The sequence below is a fragment of the Corapipo altera genome, unplaced genomic scaffold (assembly GCF_003945725.1).
Source record: "Corapipo altera isolate COAL_440 unplaced genomic scaffold, ASM394572v1 22b, whole genome shotgun sequence".
Taxonomy (NCBI): Eukaryota; Metazoa; Chordata; class Aves; order Passeriformes; family Pipridae; genus Corapipo; species Corapipo altera.
The window spans coordinates 16,820,965-16,844,972 of NW_020884876.1; the positions used below are offsets into that span (position 1 = coordinate 16,820,965).

At 38.1% G+C, this 24,008-nt stretch overlaps 1 protein-coding gene across 4 annotated transcripts in view; it reads right to left on the reverse strand.

The window, feature by feature from the left end:
- Nucleotides 1-24,008, reverse strand: part of RAPGEF2 (Rap guanine nucleotide exchange factor 2) — a 180,387-nt gene that overhangs the window by 120,122 nt on the left and 36,257 nt on the right. For all 4 annotated transcript variants that reach the window (XM_027635506.1, XM_027635504.1, XM_027635505.1 and 1 more), the window contains exons 2-3: nt 8,798-8,868; nt 5,138-5,194 (exon numbers count right to left, since the gene is read on the reverse strand). In XM_027635506.1, the coding sequence (XP_027491307.1) occupies nt 5,138-5,194; nt 8,798-8,868 (128 nt within the window). The remainder of the gene's footprint in view (nt 1-5,137; nt 5,195-8,797; nt 8,869-24,008) is intronic.

The window sequence follows — 24,008 nt, forward strand, 5'->3', positions numbered from 1 at the left end:
ACTCTGAGTTTACTGTGTATATTCAGTGCATTTTAAATAAGACCAAGGAAGAAATCTTTTATAGGGGTTCTGTGAAGTCAAGAATATTCAGTAAACAAGGACAGCAACTGCAGAAATATGACACAAGCCCCCACAAAAAGGTCATTCTGTCCAAAACTCAGAAATTCTGGTTAAAGTATTAAGGAATACAAGGTATTAATTTTACTGACAATTTGGAATATCACTAGTGGAAACACCAGATTAATCCTCATACATTTCTCTAGCAAGTACTTTCTGCAGTCTTTTAGGACTTAAGCTTTATATCCGTAAGATATAAACATATATAGCTATAGACCACATATGTTATATCTGTATAGAATAACTAGTTTTTATGATACCAACATCATAAAATTTCTTGAACACCTACAGAACATAAAAGCACTCAATACAATTTCAGTAAGGTGGTCTCAGTAAAGCTGTTCTGTTTAAAAATCACGCAGTAATAGCTAAAGAAGGTGCTTTAAACTCATTTTTGTCACATGTCATTTTACAATTAAGTTGGGCTACGCAGAAATGTACAGCAACATTGGCATAACTTTCTGTTGGTTTATATGCACTGTTTCTATCCTCTGGAGGGTCTTCAGGACAATATGCTACTGTGAAAGAACTATGAATTCAATAAATGTCACTTTTATTGTCGGACTTAAAGTCTGACTCCTAGATTCACACTCTTAAAGACTACTCATAGATCTATTTCTCAACTGTCCTTGCACAGAACAACTCTACGTTGATTACACAGACCTACAGCTGCTTAGCTAAGGCACACACAGATACTTTATAGATACATCCAAAATCCCCATGACTTCCTGTGTAACGCATGATACATGATACCCGGATGGATGACAGCATGTCTCTTCCCTGGGAAGAGCATCCTCCTGAGCAAGCTCTGCAAGTTCCCTGCCAGTCACTGCCCTGAGTCCATCTCACCCATGTGCCCTCAGGAGATGATCTAACACAACCTGTCCCGAAGCTACACAAAGTTAATGCCCTCCAGCATTTTCATGCTCTACCTCATGAAACACACTAACATTTTCATCTAAAAAAAATAGGTATTTGAGCAGCTACTAAAAAGTTGTGCTCTTTTATTTCCTTTCCATATTTCGTTTGTTTCAGGTTGTGATAGCTGGGCCAAGCCATTACTGAAGAACACTGCATGGCTAACCCAAACCCAATGTGTTTGGGTCTTGTGATTTACCATGGTGATGTAATTCAGAAAACTTGGCTAAGACTGGATGGTGATATTACTGCTACTGGGTCTGAGAATTTAGTTCTAATCATGGAAATACCAAAAAAGATGAGCATTCTCTAATTCTCATCCCCTTCTGTCTCCACACTCCACCTCCCATATATGCACTACAGTCTTAACAGAAGTGGATGTTTTTCATCCTAGATCGTATGACAAGTGAAAAATGAGGAAAAAAACAAGACAAAACAGAATTGTACAAATACAGCTTTTTGCCACACACTTGCCTACCATTGTTAGTAATTTAGATATTAACAAACTTGTTATTTCTCGTTTCAGCTGTGTTACTACTGTGTTACTCTCTGTAGTAATAACTCAGTTTTACAGATTTTTTCTCTCCAATCTCCAGTTTACATGCACAACTTCTATTTTTTTATTCCCCACACTGAATTTCATTAAAGGCTGCACAACTGAATGACATAAAAGCACACAAACATGTTGGCATTAGACAAGAGCTTTTTTCAGCCACAGAAATTAACACTGAAATTCAGTTCAAGATATCCAAGAGATAACTACTCTTCTTTAAACACTTGTCCTTTTCTAAGAATCAACACAAATAAAACCAATAGCCTACTACTAAAATGCTGCAGACTGAGAAATTTTTTACTGATTAGAGTTTAAATCCAAAACACACATTTTCTCACTAGGGACATGTGGGAGGTAGGAGCATATATTCTATCAAGCTTTCCTTTGAAAGATCTCTTAAACTAGGACAACTTTACGATAACCTGGGATTGGAGTTTCCTTCGTATTTTTAAAAAACAATACAAGCAGTACCTAAGTTAGTTCCAGGTTCAATTGCTCAGAAATTACAGGGAATGTGACCACAAAAACATGTGCTACAGCCTGGAAATTCAGAAACACATGAGGTTTTATTATTGAATGACTTTGGACTGCAGGTCATCAAATCTTGAAATATTTTCTGCTAATTCAATATCCTTAGGGAAGAAAATAAGTAAAATCTAAAGACATATACAAGTTCCTTACAGAAAGAGTAAGCCAAACACCACTGATGCAAACAGACAAATATCAAAGAGCAGGGCTGAAAAACACATACAGCCCTTGCATGAAAAATGAGGAGGAAAAAGAGGTACTGCATTTATTAGAGACCCATTCATTTCCTTAAGGGCAAAGCATCTATTGCCAAAGATTGCTCTCTGCCATCATAGCAAACACTTAAATTTTGATCTGAAAAATTTTATTCAACTGCCAAGAGGTATCAACACCCTCTACAAATCTGCTAAAACTTTGCTTCCCAAAGAAAAAGCTAATTGGAAACTTACTGTTGGAGACATCTACAATTACTATCCTGCAAACATGAAAATAGAACTTTTTTCCTTTGAACTACTGAGAAAACATGTATCAAATGACCAAAATAAATATTTTTTTAATTAGAAGTAGATTAAGAAAAAAACAGAACAAGTGTGCGTGTCAAGCAAACCCCAACTCTGAAATTTTGCTTTGCAGGTTTTTGAGCCCTTTTATCATTAACTTCCCATCAAACGCAAGTAGTAGGATGACTGGCAAATGAAGAATAACTCAAGCTGAACTGCCACTTCTAATAACCCAGTTTCCATTTAAACAGTGAGATGGCCGTAGGGTTTGGGGATTTGTCACTACCATGTATACCCGCTGATAGTAAAGTAAATGCAGATGAGATGAGCCAATTTTAAACAACGTGCCCTATTTTACCCCTTTGGTAAAGGGGAAAAAAAAAATCTATAGAGATACCACGAAAATTAACTACTTTTTTTTTTTTAATGTAGGATAAAATAATTACTGTGTTTGTAATGAATGCAGATAATTATCTTCAGCATTGCATACATGCAATAGAAACTTACCTCTTTATACATACAGCTAACAATCCAGACAAAACCAAAATTTTCACTATGAGAAAGTTTCGATCAAATAAACAAAGCAATGGTATTAGTTTGCATGTTAGCACTTAGGGATAAAGATTTAGCTTTTCTGCATTGAGACATTAAGTTGTGCCTCAGGGAGGTCACGCACACAGGTCAATTAACAACTCCAAGAGTCGCAGCTATTTTAATAGATGTAGCACCCAATTCAGATTTCACTGCAAACATACCATCACTGGGGGAAAAATAAGGTTGTAATTTAACAAACAATCTAAAAAGTTCAAATATAATACTTTTTTTAAAACCTCAGCCTTCATGATCAAAATAAGAGTTTTAAGTAATAAATTCTGGTATGTTCAACAAAAAGTGACCAGGTTCCATGTTCCAAACTCATTTCGTATAGCTCACAACAGAGTGGGTTGATTCTGGCCTGGCTATCAGTTTGCTTATCTTCCGCAGTACTCAAAGAATTTTTCCAAACATGTACACTGTAAAATTGGAATTCTGTTTTTTAGAAGAATACATCTTCAACACACAGGTTGAGTTTGAGAAACAAAAAAAGAATTCCTCCAAGTTTATTCTTCTAAAAATAGAACACTGAAAAAAGACTGCAGGTTCCATGGGATTTTCTTACCCAGTAGATCTCAAATCTGGCTTCAAAATATTGAATTTTTAATTTTTTTTAAAATAAAAAATATTCAGTGTTAACTTTCAGGTTTAGCCCATTAAAGATTAAATGAGAAATGTAAAACACTAGTGCAAGCACATTTTACATTAGCATCTCTATCCAGAAACTGCCAAACTGCCCATTAAATCTACGGAATAAGTCATGGGGAAAAAATGTCAAGAAGCAAGTAAATATGAATGACAGGCAAACAACCAAAGTGAAGATGAAGTCACATGAAAGGAGTGACAAAGGAAATCAGTCCAAAAGAAGTGCAAAAAGCACTTCGAGTTAACCTAGATTTCACAGTTTTCTGCTTGTGAATTTTCTTTTTTCAGGCACATATTTCCTATAACTTTTGCTTGTATTAAGTATATGGTTAACTAGCAGTATTGATTAATTCAGTATATAATTTAAATTTAAGTCAGTGGTTAGAACGAGCCAAAATATACTGGGTCTAAACAGAAACTCTGTTACACATAACAGACAAACCAACTGCCTAGAAAAGGACAAATCACCAGCACAATGGTCTCTAGCAAATTAGTCTGTAAAATGAATAAAGATTGTACTGGTCTAATTAAACTTATCTATCCACCTATAGATTTTATCTATCCACCTATGGATTTTTACCTTGTGCATTTCCCATACATAACATTACTGGGTTTCATTAGACCTTAATTTAACTTTGCTGAATTGTCAAGGCTTAGCATTAAAGTTTGTTCAATCACATCATCTTCATGATGGTCAATACAGGAAAAATTACACATACATTAAAGAAACCATACATGTTTTTTGTATGCTTAAATATTCAAATAACACCAGACAACCCAAAAACAATATGCATTTAGAGTCTGGTTTAGAGGGCAGTAAGTAAAAATACAATAAACATTTTGTTTCAATAAATTGTTTGCATAAATGAAGCAATCGCAATTCTCAGATCTCTACAGCAAATCTGAGTTGACATTAGAGCACATCCCTGCTAATTATAAACCACATTATATGTGTCAATTTGGCACCTCTAGCACGAAAAGCTGATCACTACTACTTTCACAAAACTGAAGTAAAACAAAATGACAACTAACAAGAAGACATCCCACACCCTCTAATTTTATATAAATTTAATACAACACGCACCACTGAGCAAGAGCCACTGTTAGCTCTCTCCCTGGCACCAGCAAATTTCTCCACTGTTTGATGATGAAAATGAAGTGGATCATTTATATTTACACACTGTGCACTGGGCAAGGGATTTGGCATCAATCACTGTCCTCAACTCACTTTAAAATTAATTAATTCTTTAAATATTTTACAAAAGGAAGCAGAAATACTTACTAGTACAGAACTTCATTCGCTTCATGCCTTTCATATCTAACAGTTTCACACATCATTCTGAAAGAGAAGAAGTCACTTGTAGTTACAATTCTTATCAATGTCACAAAGACTTCACTTTCTGAAGTTACTCAGCATTTCCATGTGCCTCCACCACTAGCAGAAACTAACCATCAATTTAAACCTAAGCTGATTCATAATTTAGGAAAACAAATTGTTAAACATTAAAGTTATTAGTTCATCCAAGATCAGATCTGATTTAGGACATTAGATGTAACTGTTCCTATAAAAAAATTCCATAAAAATGGATATAATTATACTGATCTCATTTTACAAAGTGATGTGATAAAGTTGCTTTATAAAAAACAATTATGAATTTTAGAAGTCTATGGAAATGTATTATATGCAACACTCATCAGAAATAAAACAATATAAAAACTGTTCCCATTTTCAAGTCAGGTTCAATAGATAAAACAAGAAATTATGTTGCATGGTAAATCAATGCTTCTCATTTTGCTAAAATAAGGAACTTGAAAATTACCATGAGATTTTAATGCTGAAATCCCAGAGGGCTCAAAGTAGAGAGAATTTCCTGCAGAGAAATCCTCTGCCTAGAGGGGAGGATTAAAGTACTTTTGCATTCACTGTCTCCCTGACAAATGTGGTATAATAGAGGGAAACTATAATAGAACTTACCACATATTAGGAAATCTAATGTTAATTTGGTGTAAAAAAAAAAAATCAACATGCCATTTCTGTCTATTGTCTTAAGGACAGTCGTACAAATTACTTGGGAGATGGGGGGGGAAGGGGAAGGAAACAAAGCCCTCTGCCTCCCTTGGCCTTTCTATGGCTCTGAAGCAGACTGCAAACCCCAAGGCTATTTGACAGACAGTAAGACAGAGATTTGCCTAAGAGGTTCATGTGAACATTCAAACGAGTAACTATATTTAAATTTTGGAAGTAAATTTTCTTTCCTCACACAATTCATCCTCAGAATCTCAGTGTACCAATGACCAGCTGCCAGCAATGATATCGTAAGCAGACAAAAGCACTCAAGAATTGCTGCTAAGGCAAAAACTCTCAAAAAAGTTGCTTTGAGGTCTGGAAGAGTTAGTCTGGGCTTGATGTAACATTTAAAAAAGGTATCTCTTTGCCAGTTCCTAGATCATTCATTTCAATAGCCAGCAGACTGCCAGAGAAGTCACCTTAGCACTCACCTCTTGCAGGATTTTTATATATTAAATCAGCCCACAAAGAAATAATGCTTTTTCTGTCCAGAACTGGCAGGCTTATAGTGGTATCCTGACTATTCATAAATTGTTAACAGAAAATTGAGATTGTAATTCTGTTTGCTAATAAAATATCTATATAGGTATAGATACAAATTAGGAATCAAGTTTTATTACCACAGCCTTTCTTCCAGCCCCATTATTTTAGATCTACTCTTTGGGCCATCTTTGAGAACTTTTCTTCCAGGCAATGTCTGTAATGTATATAATTAAGTATTATGTATTGCATATCAATTTCAGCTAATGAAAAAACTTCCTGCTTCCTGGCACAGCAAAAACCTTTTTGAACCACAGAACCACCTCTTTTCAGACACAGCTCTCCACCATAAAATTGGGTCTTGTCAAAATCTTTTACAGACACTGAAAAGCTACTGTCTGCTTCTGCCTCCTGAGCCCTCATCTTCTCTCTGATCCTCTGTTTTAAGAGGGAAGGGGACTACAGACATGAAGTTACTGGTGAGAAGATACCCAAAAAAGAGTCATTGTTAGAAGTCAGATTTAAAAATTAAAATACTGCTCAAGGATAGTCCGTGCCCTACTGGTCTGAAATGATGCAAGGCAATGGGCCATCTAAGAGTAGGAGTTAGAGGAAACAGAATCACTTCAACAAGCAAGTTTTGTTCCCCTCTGAATTCGGATAGAAAGAAGCACATTCTTGATAAAGTCATGCAAGTTCACCACTGCCACTGAGTATTACAGCATTTTGGTTCCATTATTAGGAGAGGAATAGAGGAAAAAAATGCCTCTTACAGAAGGTAGCCAGGCATTTCAATTTTTGTGTTACAGTGGTACAGCTAAAAATCACAGTGACCAAGTAGCACAAACTAGATTGCTTCCTCAAGTATTTGAAAAATTAAATTAGTTCTGGTCAATGCCGGCGCCCAATTCTTGCTCGATGGCTCAAATGTGATCTTTGTCCGCTTCCTAAACAAATATAATAAATTCAGTATGAGATCACCAGCAAGCCATGTGGTAAGTTATTTACTACTAGAGGCCACATTTAACACACTAGGTTTTAAAGAATCTCAGAGGTTTTTATGGCATTCCGCTGCCAAAAGAAGAGTTGTATCCTAAAGGATACTATAAAAGCTTTCAGTTCAACATCTGCCAGGAGCCCAGCCTTTACCATGTATGGTACTGTAAACAGAAGCTCTCTCTGAGGAATTCACTATGCTGGGAGAGCGAGTTCCACACATTCCTCAGCAGGAACCTCATTCTGCACAGGAAGCCAAGAAGCACATACCAACATACCACGCAACCATATGTGCACACTTTGATCTTTGTAAACAACATCAGTTCAGCTATGCAAAACTTCATGTGCTAAAAGTCTTGCACATAATAACATAACACAAAATAATTTAGCTGAATATGACCACGGAGTCCTTCCAAAGTAAAGTAATTACAGAGACTTCTTTGAAGTCAACATTCATATTGCAAAATGTGTCTTGATCATTTTGGAAGAAAGAAAACCCCGCCTTCTATTTTTTCCAAATTACAGAATATTGGCTTGGGAACGTGGACTCTCACAGAATGACAAAGCAAAAGGTCAGAAATTAGAACCTAAACCAGCATTAATCAAGTCAAAGCTGCATCAGCATCTTCAGATGTGGCAAATGTTGGCATACACCAGGATGCAAAACAGCAGTAATTCACCCTCTCACCCCACAGAGCATACAGAAGATGTGCTGGTCTCCTTCTGCATCTGCCAGCTTCACATCAATGCCTAAATACTCTTAGAAATCTCTGCTGTAAGATGCTTATGTGAGGACAACTGAAACAATTACATAAAAATCAAACAAACTCAAGTCTTTACAAAAAAAAAAAAAATCAGGAGTTCATGTGAAAGTTTTTACTTGAGGTCATTTGCTTCATGAAGCATTTTAGTAAAAAAAAAGTCGATGACCTTTATTAGATATTTTTACTAAGTATCATTGGGTACAGCACGTGCTGTACCCAATTTGTCTAAAACTTCCATGCAAAAGCAAGCACATACTGAAACAGAAGATGATTAAGAGACTCCGCTCTCATGATTATTATATTACATAAATGATTTCGTCTCTATATAAGCTTTCAATCAGGACTGGACCTTATACTCTGTACATAAAGCATTTACTTCTAGTCTGAAAATTTGAAAAGAAAACAAATGCATCCACAATAGACATAAATAGGAAGGAACAAATAGAGATGTATATGCACACATACAAGGGGAAAATGTTAGGACAATAAAGAAGGGAAGAAATGGATGCAGTGAAAGTCAGCTTTTCAGTTTGAGGTAGGGCACACAAGAGGTAATACACAGTTAGTAAAATTACTGTTCCTTTGCTTTGTTAGTGCATTAACATAGGTGTTTTTTAATGACAAAGTATCATACCTTAGCTGATGCTCTCTCAGATTCGACAAAGCTTCCATTCCATGTAAATACGAATAAACAATCTCCAAGTCCTACAAACATAAGGAAAACATTATTAGGATTCTCAGTTCAGTACAAGCTATTAAAATACCTCCTCAAAATTTTTTGAAAACATCCAAAGCTCTCCTATTGGGGTAGTAGGAACATTTTCAGGAGGTTAAAGGCAAATTGCAGGAAAACCTTTGATTATACATTGGAACCTGACATGGGAGAGAATCATACCACATCCATATCAAATACAGAAACCTTTCTGCTTCTGTTGTCATTATTCATTGTCTAGGAAACAAGCCTAGTCCAGAATTACAAGAGAGTTACTTTGCAACTATCACTGTCCTGCTTTCCAAGGCCAATATACCCAAAAACTTTCATTTATTTCATAAAGCAAGGTCATAAGAAATAGGTCTTTTCCTGTTCAGGGGAAAAGAAAAAAGTACAAAACAGCCTAACAAAATACTCCATTGTACAGAGATATTTTAAAATTGTATCTTCTTCAAATGGAAGATGTGTCATAATCTTAGACATAAAAAAAACTGGCATGAGCAGAAAATTATTGGCACGAGACAATAATAAAAAAAAAAAATCAAAAATACAATCCTAGTTACATGGTAAAATGTTACTTTCACCATTGTGGACCTCCAATACCCAGCTCACAAAACAACATTAACAAAGAGATAAAAAGAGCAACGAAGACTAAAACTTTCTAAGATGCAACTAGGGAAACACCAATGTCAGGCACAGGCTTTGATCAATTTATATTTAAAATGACTACAGGACTTATGAGAAAACTTCAGTGCAGCGCACAACCTCTAGGGTGATTTAACTTTAGATCACAGATTTCATGCTGTTTCATCATCCTTTTTCTTTTCTTAAATTTGCTAGTTGAGAGACAAAGTATTATCCATAACTCACTGAAAATCAGAGTAATGGTTCACAACCACTAGCTGAGGTTGACAAAGTTCAGAATAAACTAACACCAATACAACTCTCATAACTTACTCTAAGAAGATGTTTTCAAGTAATGGAATATAACTAAGCTGGAAATTTATGAAAGATTTGATCACTGTGAAATATTTGTGTATTTAAAACTTAACACAAAGTACAAGAAATACTTGTTTTCAGATACAATGACAGAATGCTAGATGTGGTATTTGAGTCAAGATGTTAGGACTGAAGTCACAGAGAGAACTTGAATTTAAGAAAGAAAAATAAAAATGAAATCCATTTAAATACATTAAGTGTAGAAATGTTGCTGTACTTGTTAAAACCATGGTAACATGTCAGAAAGGATACCAGGAGTTACACTCAATGGTTAAGGCTAAATAGATGTCTCTCATTCGGTATCAAAACAAACATTTTTTCTCACAATGAAAAGGAAAATATTCAGTTTGAAAAAGAAGAAGAAACACACAAGCCAAAATACTGCAATTTCACTTCTATTCTGGTCCTTCTGTTCCCTTGCTCTCTAGAGGTTTTGGTCCTGTGAGGAGCAAAGGGTACAAAAAAGACACAAGTAATTATGCATGGTTTGGGACAGAGGGACCTTGCACATAGAAGGCTTTGAAGAGAAAATACAGTCATTGTTTGCCTTTTTTTTTTTTTTTTTTAGTATTAATAAAAGTGTGTGAAAAGACATGTGCGCTGTAGTCAGTGACCTGCTCACTTGCTAGACAGGCTGGAGGTGAGTAGAAGCTCCCAGGAGTCCTATGCAGGCAGCAGGGCAAGATGCAAGCCAGACAGTCTCCATGGCTCCACTGCTGCTCATCCAGACGTGTGGACTGTGCAGCACAAGGCACCAGCTACCACGGCAAGTTGGGAGTGGAGCACTGAGGATTAGACACTCATAGCAGCACATTAGATGGAAAAGAACCTGGTCAGAAGGTGCTACTCTAACTCATTTCCTGCAAGTCTGTCTAACAACAAGATGAGACAGAAGGAGAGTAACCTTTCTGCCACCAGCTTGCACTGAGGTTTCTCAGAAGTAGCAGAGTAAAGTATTCCCAGCACAGATGCTAGCTTACAGGGATCCACAGACGTAAAAGACATTTGGTTTCCAAATCTCATGGATGACACAAACCTAGTGACCCTACATATATATAAAGCACTAATGAATGCAGGTTATGTTCCTAGAGAAATGCAGCTGAAGTGACTCAATGCAGAGGGAAGTAATTAAATCATTGAAGGGAGTCAGAGAAGCATAGAATGGTTTGGGTTGAAAGGGACATTAAAGATCTAAACATCTAAAGATCTTTAATAAATAGGAGGGGCAAGGGGGGCAGGGGAAACCACAACTAAAAAAATCTTGGTTGCTGGCTAGAGATATCTCATCACTGAGACAACTAAGGCGAGAGGCTTTTTTTTTTTTATTTGCAAAAAAAGCAGCAAGAAAACAGTCCAGTAGCTTCAGCAGTTGGGTCCTATCAAAGTAAACAGTCATTATAACATCTCAGCTGACATGCACTGGCTGTTTCCAAAAAATGGCAAAGCGAGTTGCTGCCCATTCGTTAAGCTGTATCTTTCCAGAGAGTGTCTGGCAGGTAACAGCTCCCTCTAGCACCAAAGGTTTGGCATTGAAATTGAAGTAAAAAATAACCAGGAACACTCCTTTCAATCAACTTCTCCATAACACTGCAAGGTACAGAAAACGGCAGTAGAGTCAAAACAGCAAATATATATCCATATATTGTCAGAAGGCACTGCATGCTTCCTGTCAGTTTGCATCATTAAAGAGTAGGAAAGCAATTTAGGAAAAAATAAAATTAGAATATCAAGTTATTGTCATTAGGACACCTAGGCTTTCCACTTATCTCAGAAAAAAATATGCTTTGTTTACTTAGCAAAAATACTCAATATCAAACACAGACAGCTGCTTTAACTTCTTAATTAAAAGTGAACTGACAGAATTTAAGAGTCCTTCAAAAATATTTGTGCCAAGTGTTGTAATGTCCTAAGCAGATTCTGAAGGTCATTTCACAAAAAACACACACACACATAAAATTAGGTTATGAAAGTTTTTGATTTTGATATTCTAGACACTTGACAAAAGCTAAACTTCTAAAACTCTCAGGCAAAGAACTTTGTCTTTCAAGGATGTAACCTGCCTATGTGATTTATGCCGGCTAGTTGAGCAAAACTCTTAAAACAGCAGCTAAATTCAACCCCACTGTGACTTACACAAACATTCCTGCTAGCTCACAGTGTCCCTGAAACCTGTCACTAGCAGGATATATAAAGACAGGCAGGTGACAGCAGCAGGCTGATCTTTTTTTGGATACCGCTTTTACAAGCCATGTATTCAAATGACCACAAGGTGGCAGACCGAACCTCAGAACCTCAGAGAAAGTCATTCTCTACAGTTTCTCCCCTCATTTTTTTTAAACTATAATTTTATAAGAGTTTTAAAATGTCAAGAGGAGCAAAGATAATCATCTCCACTACAACTGGCTAAATATTCTGCTACAGTAAAGACTACTTACACAAAAGCACAGAGGATCTACCAACATTGTGCTTTCTAGTTTTATCCAGCCAGCAGAATTGCAAGGAAAAAAAAAGCAAAAGCCATGCAAGGGCTCAGCTGATCTTGCTACAAGAATCAAGTTCTATACAAAGATTGAGGCAACAGTTTGAAAAAACAGCTCAATGCAAACTCCAAAACCAAAACGAATAGCACAAATTAGTACAGCTTTTAAAGCAAGGTTTTATTTAAATGAAAGATAAAAGACTTCATGAAATATAACCTCCACTTAAATCTGTACTGCAGCCAAAGTCATATGCTTTGGTTGCTGTGTGTGGAGCAGCACAAAATTTGTTTAATTCAGTGTCATTTCTTAATTTGCTTGTTTCCGTGGTGTCAGATGGCTCACTTTAAAGTTCTGACTGTACTTTGAAACAAAACAGAGACTCAAGTTTTAACACAGCTCAACTTTAATTAGATCGGTAGAAACATATTGGTCTGCAACCTTACTCTGCTCCCATTCTAATAAAAGTCTGCATATGTTTGCGCCCAGTCATTTCTATCCATTTGATTTGTGCTTCAAACCTATTTGGCAAAAAAACCAGAATGCTGGGCCCAAATTCATACTAGCTAAAGGAAGAAATTTTTACTTTAGTAAGATAATAGAGATGTGAAAAATTTCTATTTTGGACTGAAAAACTTAAAATCTCTTTAAAATCTCTAAAAATTGCAAGCTTACACTGTTTTCAGTCTTGGTTTGCATCAAGGTGTGAAACTACAGGCTCAACTCAACTATTCATCCTTGCCACAGTTAAGCAAAATGCTGAGAAATTCATTGCTCTGTAAGAAATCCACTCATTTCTGTGAAGTGTAAACAAGACAGCAGCTTTCATCTTTTAATAGTTTGGTTTATTTTATATCAAAGGACAAAAATAAAACACAAACTAATTCCTTAATTCATTGTCTTGAAGGCAACCGCTCATGCAGTGGGGAAAAGGTGGGACCTCAAAGTCTTCGATGGGTTTAAACAGACCATGAAATTGCTCACAAAAAGAAAGGCATTTGTCATTTCTATATGGTTGACTAAACACTTATTTTAGCTCAAAGTGGGAACTCCCCAAATTGTGATGTCCTAATAAGGCAGCAATGCTAAGTTTTTTCCTTCTTCTTGAGTAACGAAGCCACAATCCAAACCCAGGTTGCTGAAGTCCTGTCTATCTTTCCTTGCAGTGGTAGGATCCTGTCTTTTTCCCTTTTCTTCACACACCCAGCACCTGAAACCGTTTGACTCTCAGCCACTCAGGTAGCTATACCAAGCACTTATATTTTCTTTTTTTCTTCTAGCATTGATTTAGCACTGGCCTGTCTGCCTGCCTGTACTGGCTCACTGAGGCTAAAGCAGTGCCAGCATCACCAAAAGGAAGACTGGACTACGGCAGCATCAACCCCATCCGGCTTACACAAAAATTTCCATGTCCACAGAAGAGACATGGCCACTCCCAAGTATGTTTGTTCACATCTGGTTCACACTAAAATGCCAGGCTCTCACTAACAGCAGCTCAGAAGATGACACAAGTTACTGCCTCCAGAGTCAGCAAGCCCTGCAGGCAAGGCAGGGCAGTGTTGGGGGAGTATGTCAGTTACCCCAGCCAAAACCCTCTCTGAAGGCAAGACCTAAGGGTGACTAAACGGTTACCTGAGGGTGAGATCACAGTTGCAAATACTCATCTGCCAAAAGACAGGAGCAAAACCACAATAACTGACCTACACCGTGACACAAAAATCCAGTATGGCTGATACCAAAATCACTGCCATACACACATCAAGATGAAAACTTCATCTTCACCTCCAATGTCCCAGCAGTGGAAAAAAATCTGAACAGAATCCTAATTGCTGTGCAGGAGCATGCCCAGGTACATACACACTTATCACTGAGCCATACCAAGACAAATTTGCCGAAGAGATTAAAATGAAGTGTTTGTCATGTGCTACAAATTTTTTACATTCTTTTTCTTACATCAGAACCTTCAAATACAGGTGGGAGTGGGAGCTGCCACACAGGAAGCCTGCCAGGATACAACCTATTACACTACCAATTTAAGATAAATTGTTCTTTTTAATTTCACTGTAAGGTACAACAACATATCTCTGCAAGCCATTCTTACTATTGTACATAGAGATTTGTGGCTTAAAAAAACCCTAAAGCCTAAGTTATTGGAAACAACTTACTGACTTGATACTGACTTGGCAGCTACACAGAAATAAATGAAATATTTAAGTGAAATTATATATGTTTAATGGCCCAAATCGGTACTTCCGTGAATGAAATCCCATGGGCCACGTTTTAAGGATAAATACAGGTTATGTACTTTACTTTGAAAAATCTACCTGAAACAACCATTTTCCTTTATAGGAGCCTATTTTGAAACTGCCAGCTATCAAGACTAATGAAACTCCCAAATGTAGGAAAAAAGTATGCAATCTTAATACATTCAGTGTTTAAGCATAATCTAGAGTGCAAAGCTTGGTCTATCAGTTTTGTATAACAGTCAATTAGCACTTCCTTTTGTCAAACTTGACATTTTTAATACTGCAGGCTGATTCTTCAAACAGAAAACCTACAGAAGTGGGTGATGCTACCTTTTCAATGATCTCACAGTAGGGTTGAAGAAGTTCCTACCCTTTTTATCAATCAGTTTTAAGCACACTTTCAAATCCTATTTGTCCTTATCTACACCTGTGGAGCTTCTATTTTCCTGCCAAGAGCAAACCAGCCCTATCCAGTCACCATTCAGCATAGTACAGCCCTCCCCTTACCAAGGAGCAGCACCATTAGCTCCCAGACAAGCTGCAAGAATGGAAACTCATTGTTCCCAACACAGACACAGGGGACTCAGCTCAGCAGAACTGCTCTGATAAGTACCATCCACCACATCACACTGCCATTATAATTTCTTCCTTTTCTTTTGCTTGGCATATGAAAAATGTAGTGGAAGGATGAGAAGCAAAAACAAGAGGCATTGTACACAGGTGCAAAAGCCAGGTACATGGGTAAGAAGACAACCTATCGTAGTAGAGTAGCTCTGCTGTCCCCAGTTTGTCAGCCACCAGCCTAGTCCACCTTTCCATAACTGCCCATTCCAGGCAACAGCTTGATTTACCTCAAAACCACAGCTCTCCAAGACAATTATTAGACAATTTGAAACTGAGGAGCGTCTAAAAACAAATACCTTCTTACTCATGCCCCAAACAGCTCACTGGGATTTCAAAACAACTTTGAAATTTAGAGGTCTGTTAGAGTCATCAAATGCCAAATTAGTTATCTGAACCGCAGCCAAACGTGTTAGTGGCCAATCAAGTTCTGAAAAATGCTACCATGTTAAACCTGTATGCATTTGTCTCATGCATTATATTTCAGGAAATTCATGACAGAACATCACTCCACAGCAATCAGGCATGATTAAGCTTGGGAATTGGCCTTCATCAGAAGAGTAGCTTACAGGTCATCAAGCCTACCCAAGTCTTCACTTCCTCTAGGCAGTAGGAAAGGAATATTGTAGTCATCTTGTTAAGATTCGCTGGCATACAAAAATTGCTATTTTTAGCTCCACCATGGGGAGGGTGGGGACATTCGTTATGGGTGGGATTTTAAACTGAACTAGAAACAGGATGAACAGGTAATTTTAATCTGAAACTGCAGCACCCACACATTAAGCTAATCAGGACCAACTCCAAAACCTCATAGAGAAAAAGAAGAAATCCCATTTTCCTGGTTTGTCTCAACTGGGAGTTGTCCAAGTACAGAACAAAAATATGCTTCTCCAAAGAGTTAACTGCATTACTGCTTCAATGTCAGAGATTGGAGAAACACCATAGGATCACAGTAAAACAGTTGCAGAGAAATAAGTTGTTTCAATGGAGTCTTGAAATCAGCCTGTCTTTCAAATATACTTTATTTCTTTTGTGAATTATTTTCTTTTTAAAGAGCTTCCCTGAAAATATAATTTCATTACATATATTTATTTTTGCATTTTAGAATTTTTCCTAATTGGAAGTGGACAACAATGAGTTGGAAGGTGCAATGACTCACCCACACTACCCGACTTTTAACACTGTCTCAAGAGTAGTACACTTGATTCAACCTATCCTGCTGTTCATAAGCTTTTAGCAGAATAAAGCAAAAAAAATTAAGACACTCATTATTATAATCATCCCATATGAACGTGGAAAGGGTAGATGGGAAATTAAAGCCTGCCATGTCATAGAAGTCCACAAACAAACTAATGAGCATATGAAATTACAGGGTAGTGCAATGCCTTTCTTTTCTGCTTTCCAGACTCTCAGAAGTCAGACAATTGAACGCTTAACACAAAAACTGATATTCTGTAGTCAAAAATCCAAAGGTTGGCTGAGTGTCCAAATGCAAACAAAATGGTTTCACTACAAAAAAAATCTCCTATTGGCTGCACATTTCATAATTATGAAAGGCATTTAAGTTATTTACCATTAAAAATACAGGTAATTGCCTTTTTGCACCTTTTCAATATTTACAGCCAACAGTTGGAGGCTTGTACCGTATCTGTTCATTAGCACATTCACTGCACAAATATTCATATATTTTGTTGGAGAGTTATGCCAGTTCCTACAGGGGTTTCCTTTTGAAATAGGACAAATATTCTACTAAAAGAAAATCAATCTTGCACTAATAAATGTATCAGCTACTAATACAGTGGTGCTTATTTTTAAACAACTACTTGTAGCAGAGAAAATAAGGAACAAAGAATAAAATGGGAAAATGAAAGCGATACACAAATATCCTGGAGTAAACAGCGAAAAATTCTTACTTGGTACCAAGTTGTGATGGTAGAAGCATTTTGCAGGACCTCAGCCTAGAGAGTAACATCAGGAAGAGTAAACAAGGTGGCCAGGAAAAGGAGACCACAGTATATCAGGTAAGGTTGCCTTCCAAAAATAGGATGAATAGTTAGCTGTGCTTAGAGGATTCCTCGAGAGCTGTGAGGGTAAGATTAAGGTATGACAATTCTCAGATATTTTTCCTGGTTTGTTTGGGTTTTTTTAGAATGTTTAATTAGTCTACAGATTTCAAAGCAAACAAACCATAAATTCAGTAACAAGATAAGGCATCAAATGTTCCTGAGCTAATGAAGGGGTAACCCAGTAAGCCACCTCTGTACAAATCACGTGCGATCATCTGTTTGCATCTGAAGCTCTAACAGTCCTGACTGCTTTTATTTCATCTAACTTCTTGGATATAATTGCATTATACCTTGCTTTTAAAGCAAGACCTTGAAACAGACATCCTTGTGCTGTTGGGAGGGTGCAGCCCAGCAATGAATTGGGCATTTCAGCACTGTCCCAAGTGCTGAATGTCATCATGCTCCATCCTCTGCTTTATGCACTTTTTCCCTTTGTCAACCAAAACCAAACCCCAAAACTACCCAGAAACATACTGAGTATGTTTGACCCTACTCTCTGGTCAAAAAAAATCAGTTCCCAGGCACAATTCAATCCCAACCTATTGGGATTACCAATTGGCAATACCCTGAGATTTACAGAACCACTCAGAGTATCAGAGACACTTCCACTTTTGTAAACTGGGATTTTCTAGAAGCCCCTGATGCCAGAGGAGTCCTTGACCATCCCTCCAGAGGTTACTTGTCACAGTCACCACTGAGCCAGGGTTGAGCAGATGAGGAGCTCCACATTGCAGCTCCTGGCTTATTACCATGACAACTCACATCCGGAAACAAAAGGAACCAGCACGCGTTGGAAGCTGAGCTCTGCCAGATCTTACTACAGAAATATCTCAGTAGTACTATAATCAACAGAAAATACAGTGACTTGTTTTCTGTGGCTGGCTTACAATCATTTTATATTGCTGGCTTATAACCAACCAAAGCAAAAACACAAAACAAAAAAATAAAGTTCATCTTTCCAACCACCAAGGCAACAGCCCGTATTTGCTGAAGTAAAACTGCACCATTTCTTTTTGCTTTCAACAGTTTTGGGGGGGGTTTAGAAGGAATAATGTTGCTCAGTTTCTTCATATTTATGAATAAAGGCAGATACAATAAAACCATGAGGAAGGGAGAGAAAATATTATACCACAACTAATTCCAAAGGTTAATACCCCAATATATATATTTTATATTCATGTGCTTAAAGAAAGCATTAAGATTCATTTAGGTAGATATAATTTTCCCAACAGTTAAACACACAAGATAGCAGAGTCATGTTCTTTTTTTTTTTTTTGAGCAGCTGAATTTCTAGCATATTTCTGAGCATTTCTTCCAACAGATATTAATTTTATTTGAAACAACAACAGTAGGTCACATGAAAATTATTCCCAGACTATCAGGCAAATGATCATACTGAAGAACATATTTGCATGTCAAATCATTCCTCACCCAAAAATTCATCTCAAACGCTGCTGGTGGTTACATCCTCCTAGTGCTGGGATTACTTCTCTTTGAAAAGGAGTCAAGCAGAAAAATCTCCAAGCCTGAATTTATTTATTAGCTCCAGTATTTCCTGAAATAGAGTGCATTTAATAACTCCAAATTAATATCTTTTGGGTTTGGTTTTTTTGTTTGTTTAGGTTTTTGTTGTAGTGGGTTTTTTTACTTCCTATGAGCAATGGTAGGATTCTGAAGGCAACACAAGTTTGGGGTTTGTTATTTTAAATACTACTAGAGGATTAATCAATTTCCATATTTCAGATGGGGTTATTGGGGATGCTGCTATGATCTGACTTCAGTTTTTTGCACTCTAAGAAGCAGAACACCAACCACCTAAGAAATTTGCACATCAAATGGGCAAACATCCATAGAGTTCAAGCTTCTGTAGGATCGTGGTGGTGGTAAAGCACAGCCCCTCTCAGGTTACCACCCTGCAACCTAAATGCAGCTCTGAGGACCATAAAACTGGAGGGGAAAAAGCCAGCAAGTCCTTCCATTACGGAATGGGTTGGCCTTTCTCTTGGGCACTGGGGGAGCATCTGACGCCTCAGTGAGCAAACCCCACTTGCCAAAGCTGCCTCCTCTCTGGCTCAGGCTAATGCTCTGACTCTTTAATGGTCCAAGTCCAACAAGCAGAAGTCATGTACACACCCACAGCCAGCCACATGATGCAGGGCACGTGGGACCACCCTGGCTGGGTGGCAAAGCAGACGGATGAGCTGGGTTCAGCCCATCTGCTCTGCCTCTGTCTATTAAGGTGAAGCGACACAGAGCAGCTTCAACTTAAGTAACAGACCACTGCCCTTACAGGAAAGGACTTCAGTGTCTTCACTCAGTCTTACGTGGCACTACATCCACGAAGGAAAACCATCAGGAAGAGCACACAAGTTTAAAGAATACAAGAGAAATCACAGAGCGAAACTTCGCTGGAATGCTGTCAGTCCCTGAAAATCCCTTCAGGAGGGAACAAGCCATTCAACTGGTTTGGCTGTACTGTTAAACCATAGGAGCAAATCTGGAAACACCCTTCTCTAATATTTGTCATTAGCAGCTCTGGATAGCTCTTTCTCAGCACTCTGAAATCCTTTTTATCTCATCACACCTGCTGAAGTTATCCATCAGATCTAATTCCACTTCCACACATCAGACAGCTCAACACCAAGACCCAACACCTATATTGTTTGTCAAATTGCCAACTGCATACCTTAAAACACTGCATTTGTATCACAAGTTACAGAGCTGGTCATACGGACATGATTTTCACTCAGTATCACACACACGAGCATGTGAAGTTGAGGCTAGAAGCTGTGAATAAAGCTGATCTGACACTGACTCCATTTCCTACTTGGCTGTTTCTGTATTTTTTGTTCAGTAACTTTACCAATAACCAGAAAGAGATAGAGATACTGCCAGTTATTTCTTTGTGACCAGGGGCTTGCTAGTTAAGAACACAAGGCATCACAATAGCAGTGACAGCTCACAGCTGACCTACAAACTGTCTACTGAACTAGAGTTTAATTTCTAATAACTAGGAGTGAGATATCTGGCTGTCATGTCACAACTGACTTCTACTTTTTTTTTACTGACATTCAAGAATGTCCCTCCATTTGTTATCCTGGTTCCTCCCTGCTACGAGCCCCAACAAGGACGGACATTTACAAGTTAGCAGATGGTACAGTCATCAGAGGACCAACAGCAAGTGTTGCAAGATTGAGAAACCAAACACATCAACACATGAAAACCCCGTCCACAGGACAATGTCAGGCAGTCTCTCAGAATCTTAATCCAACCTGTATTAAAGAAAAACAGGTTTTTCTATAGTGTTTCCAGAGTAGGACCATATGTCATGTGCTTTGCTCAGTGTAAGTTAAAAAAGAGAGATATAACATTGCATTCCTCATGTATAATAAAATACATACCATGGGTTTCATAAGAGAATATTTTTGCCTAGATCTTAAGCATCACGGTTGATAAACTTTTAAGCAATTTTTAATATGGGAAAACCTACCAGTTGATTTGCAAACTAATTTAAACTAAGCATATGACAGCCATCAATTTATCAAACCTTAAAAAGATATTGCTTATCAACTCACAAGCAAACATTTGTTCTTAAACACTGAATGCATACCTTCACAGTAGCTTAAAATCATGCGTTGTCTCCAAATTCAGACACGAAAAGTATGCACATTTCTCATCGGAGATTACTGCTTATCTTCTGAGTTACTAACTTCCTGCTGAGTCTGATAACTCACTTTTAACATTAAAAGCAACTCCAAAAAGATCTCAGGTAAAGCAAGGCAGTGAAATATCGCACCCATCCCAAAAGCACTCAGACAATAGGTGCAATCCCTGCCATCAGAGTACCACTTTCAGTGTCCCACAGAAGCCCTTGCAATTAGAAATCCAACTCTAAGTAGGTTTAAACACCACATCAGTATCTAAGCATTCCTAAGATTGTACTAATATGACCACTGTTAATCAGTTGCTTGCACAGCCCTCAAATGCCCTAAAACATAGAAGAGACAACATCTTTCCACTTCTTTTTTCTAGTATGACACAAGAATACAGGAGCAACAAACGTGATTTAAAGCAGCAGTGGATGTTTCTTAAAGATACAATGGCCTATAGTGATGTTTGATGGCAAAAAAAAATGGGAGACCCATGCAGAAGCACTGCCACCTCCTCCAGGAGCCAGCCAGGTGGTAGCCAGGAGCCTCCAGCAGCATCTGTTGGGATATGGGGATGCATGCTACACGCATCAGTGCTCCTAAGCTTTAGGCAAAGAGGCAGAGGGATCATTAATGACAGTATAACTAAAACGAGAAGACTCCTAGAAAAGCTGGTAATGGTGACTGAGGTCAACTGGCTCCCGAGCTGCAGAGGGTTGAGAGGGCGAGGCACCAGGACATCACACCTGTGCTGTTCAGCACAAGGAACAGGCAGGCTTGCTATTAGCTCTGGTCTCCAGTGGCTGTCTGCTGCTACCAATAGGGCTAATCACTGTTTCTGCTCTCCAACCCCACTGGGAAGGGCTCATTAAGTCAGGAGTCAGGCAATACCCACAACTGCCTCCACTACATTTAGACAGCATTTCTCTGCTGGTGAAATAACCCACAGTAACTCTGGAGAGTGAGATGCAGAAGGTAGATCCCCAGGAAATTGTCTCCGAAGCAACAGAACTGGTTCAAAACTAGCTCTGTGGAAATCTAAGGTGTCTGCATCCTGTTCACTGTCCTCAGGTCTGGAAATAAAGTCCAGTAGTTACACTATCCCTGAATCATCACGAGGTTTCCTCAGAGTGTGCCTGCAGGACCTGACCTCTCTTTGAAAGATCATCACAGTGTGAGTGATCCAGATAACAACCAACAGGGAAGCCTGTAAGGGTTGAGACTTTTTCCTTTTAAAACAACATTCTAAGTTACATTTAACACAGATTATGATTATTATTTCTAGTGTCCAACACAAAGAGTGGCTTGTCTGTCAGATTTTATCTATTTAATCTACAAGTGGTCAGTAGTCTCAGCAAATTGTCCAGTTCAAAAAACAGTAATCAGACTGTAAACTTTTCATCCACAACACAATACAACTAAATTGTTTTCAGATTACAAAGTCATTGTTTCTACATACAAGACCCATGCATTACAGCTGAGGGCTTCTGACAACATAAGGTTCTACCTTGTCACATTAACCCCTCCGCCTTACCTCTCTCAGCAGTATTTTTAACCCATTTCAAAACTTTGACTTTTTCAAAAAGATCTGAGGGTTTTTGCTCCTTCATGAATCTATCAACTGCTGTAGACTGGCAAATACGTATGCTTTTTTCTTCATTCTTAATTCAAAGAAATTAATTCATTACATTCCTACTGCATTCCCTTCTACAGTTTCACTAGTACCAGCATTTAGCCCCAGCTAGGAGACACGGGATTGCTGGTCAGCAGAGAAATGAATCAGAGGTCTCGAAGCAGTTGCTAGAGGAAAAACAGCCCTAAAAGAACCTACCAGGGGAGGAAAGAACTTGTCACCTCCCTTGGCAGTCTCAGATACTAGAAAAAGTCTGAATGAATGCAGCAGCAGCTCCAAGACCCCACACATTTAATGGCGAGCCAAATCCTGCAAAATCTGGTAAAAGTTCTACGTAGTTTCCAGCTGCACTTTTAACTAAAGCTTTTTGGCGCTTGTGAAGTTACAAGAAGCAGCCAAGCACTCTAGAACAAGAGTATAAGCTGGCTGCATACATGAAAACAATCAGCAACACAATAATCTTCTTGAAAATTTTGTAAATACTTTAAGTCTGTTCTCAAATAGGGGACCTTGCAGCTTCCTTTCCTTCTGTACTTTGAGTGCAGAACACCAAGACTGCATTGCTTGTGTTTTATATTTATCCTCCCTCAATTGAACACACTAAAAATAAGGCAAGATTTGGATGTGGGTCACTGTCACAAGCAACAGATTTCAGCTATCTGCAATTTGATTCCACCATGGCCAAATACTAATTGGTCACTTACATGCATTGGCACAAAACTTGTCTTGCATGCAGTTTGGGGGAACCTGCACTCACAAGTGCCCTGCTAAACTGAAATTCTGCCCCAGAGGATTGGGAAGACCTTTTTGCAACCTCCCAGAGACTGTTTTACAATTGCAAGCTATTTACTGACGCAGCACATGTACTGTGTGCTCCCTTCCGCCAGCTCTGCTTGGGTGGATACTGTACAGATGAAAGACCATGCTGACAGACAAAGACAGTTGCTCCTCAAGTTTCCAGACCGAGTTTTGCCAGAGGAGATTTCCCAATGTTACAGTGATGATTTAGCTGGCTCTGAACAGTTGTCTCACCCAGGGGTCAAGTTCTGCACTTTTGTGCCAGTGACTTGCACTTCCCTTTTCCCTTTGTGCTGCCTTTTTTTTTTTTTTTTTAAGACTTACAAGGTAATTTAAAAGTCAAGAACAGCAAATTCCTTGGTTTGTATTTTGATGCTTTTGGTTTAGGACAGGGGTTTAAGCACTTAAAACTCCATTTTCATTTCAGAGTATCAGGAAATCATAAATTTCTACCCAAATAACCTGAAATTACAGAGCACTTTCCTTCCAAGGATATCTTAATTTTCTTTCCAATGGCACGTGAAAAGACTCAAAGCTCAAGATTTAATGCAAGAACACATACTCCCTGAAATTATTAACTTGCACTGTGAACTTACAGAAGGTACAAGCTGAGTAAGAAGTAAGATGGTGGCTACTTGAGATT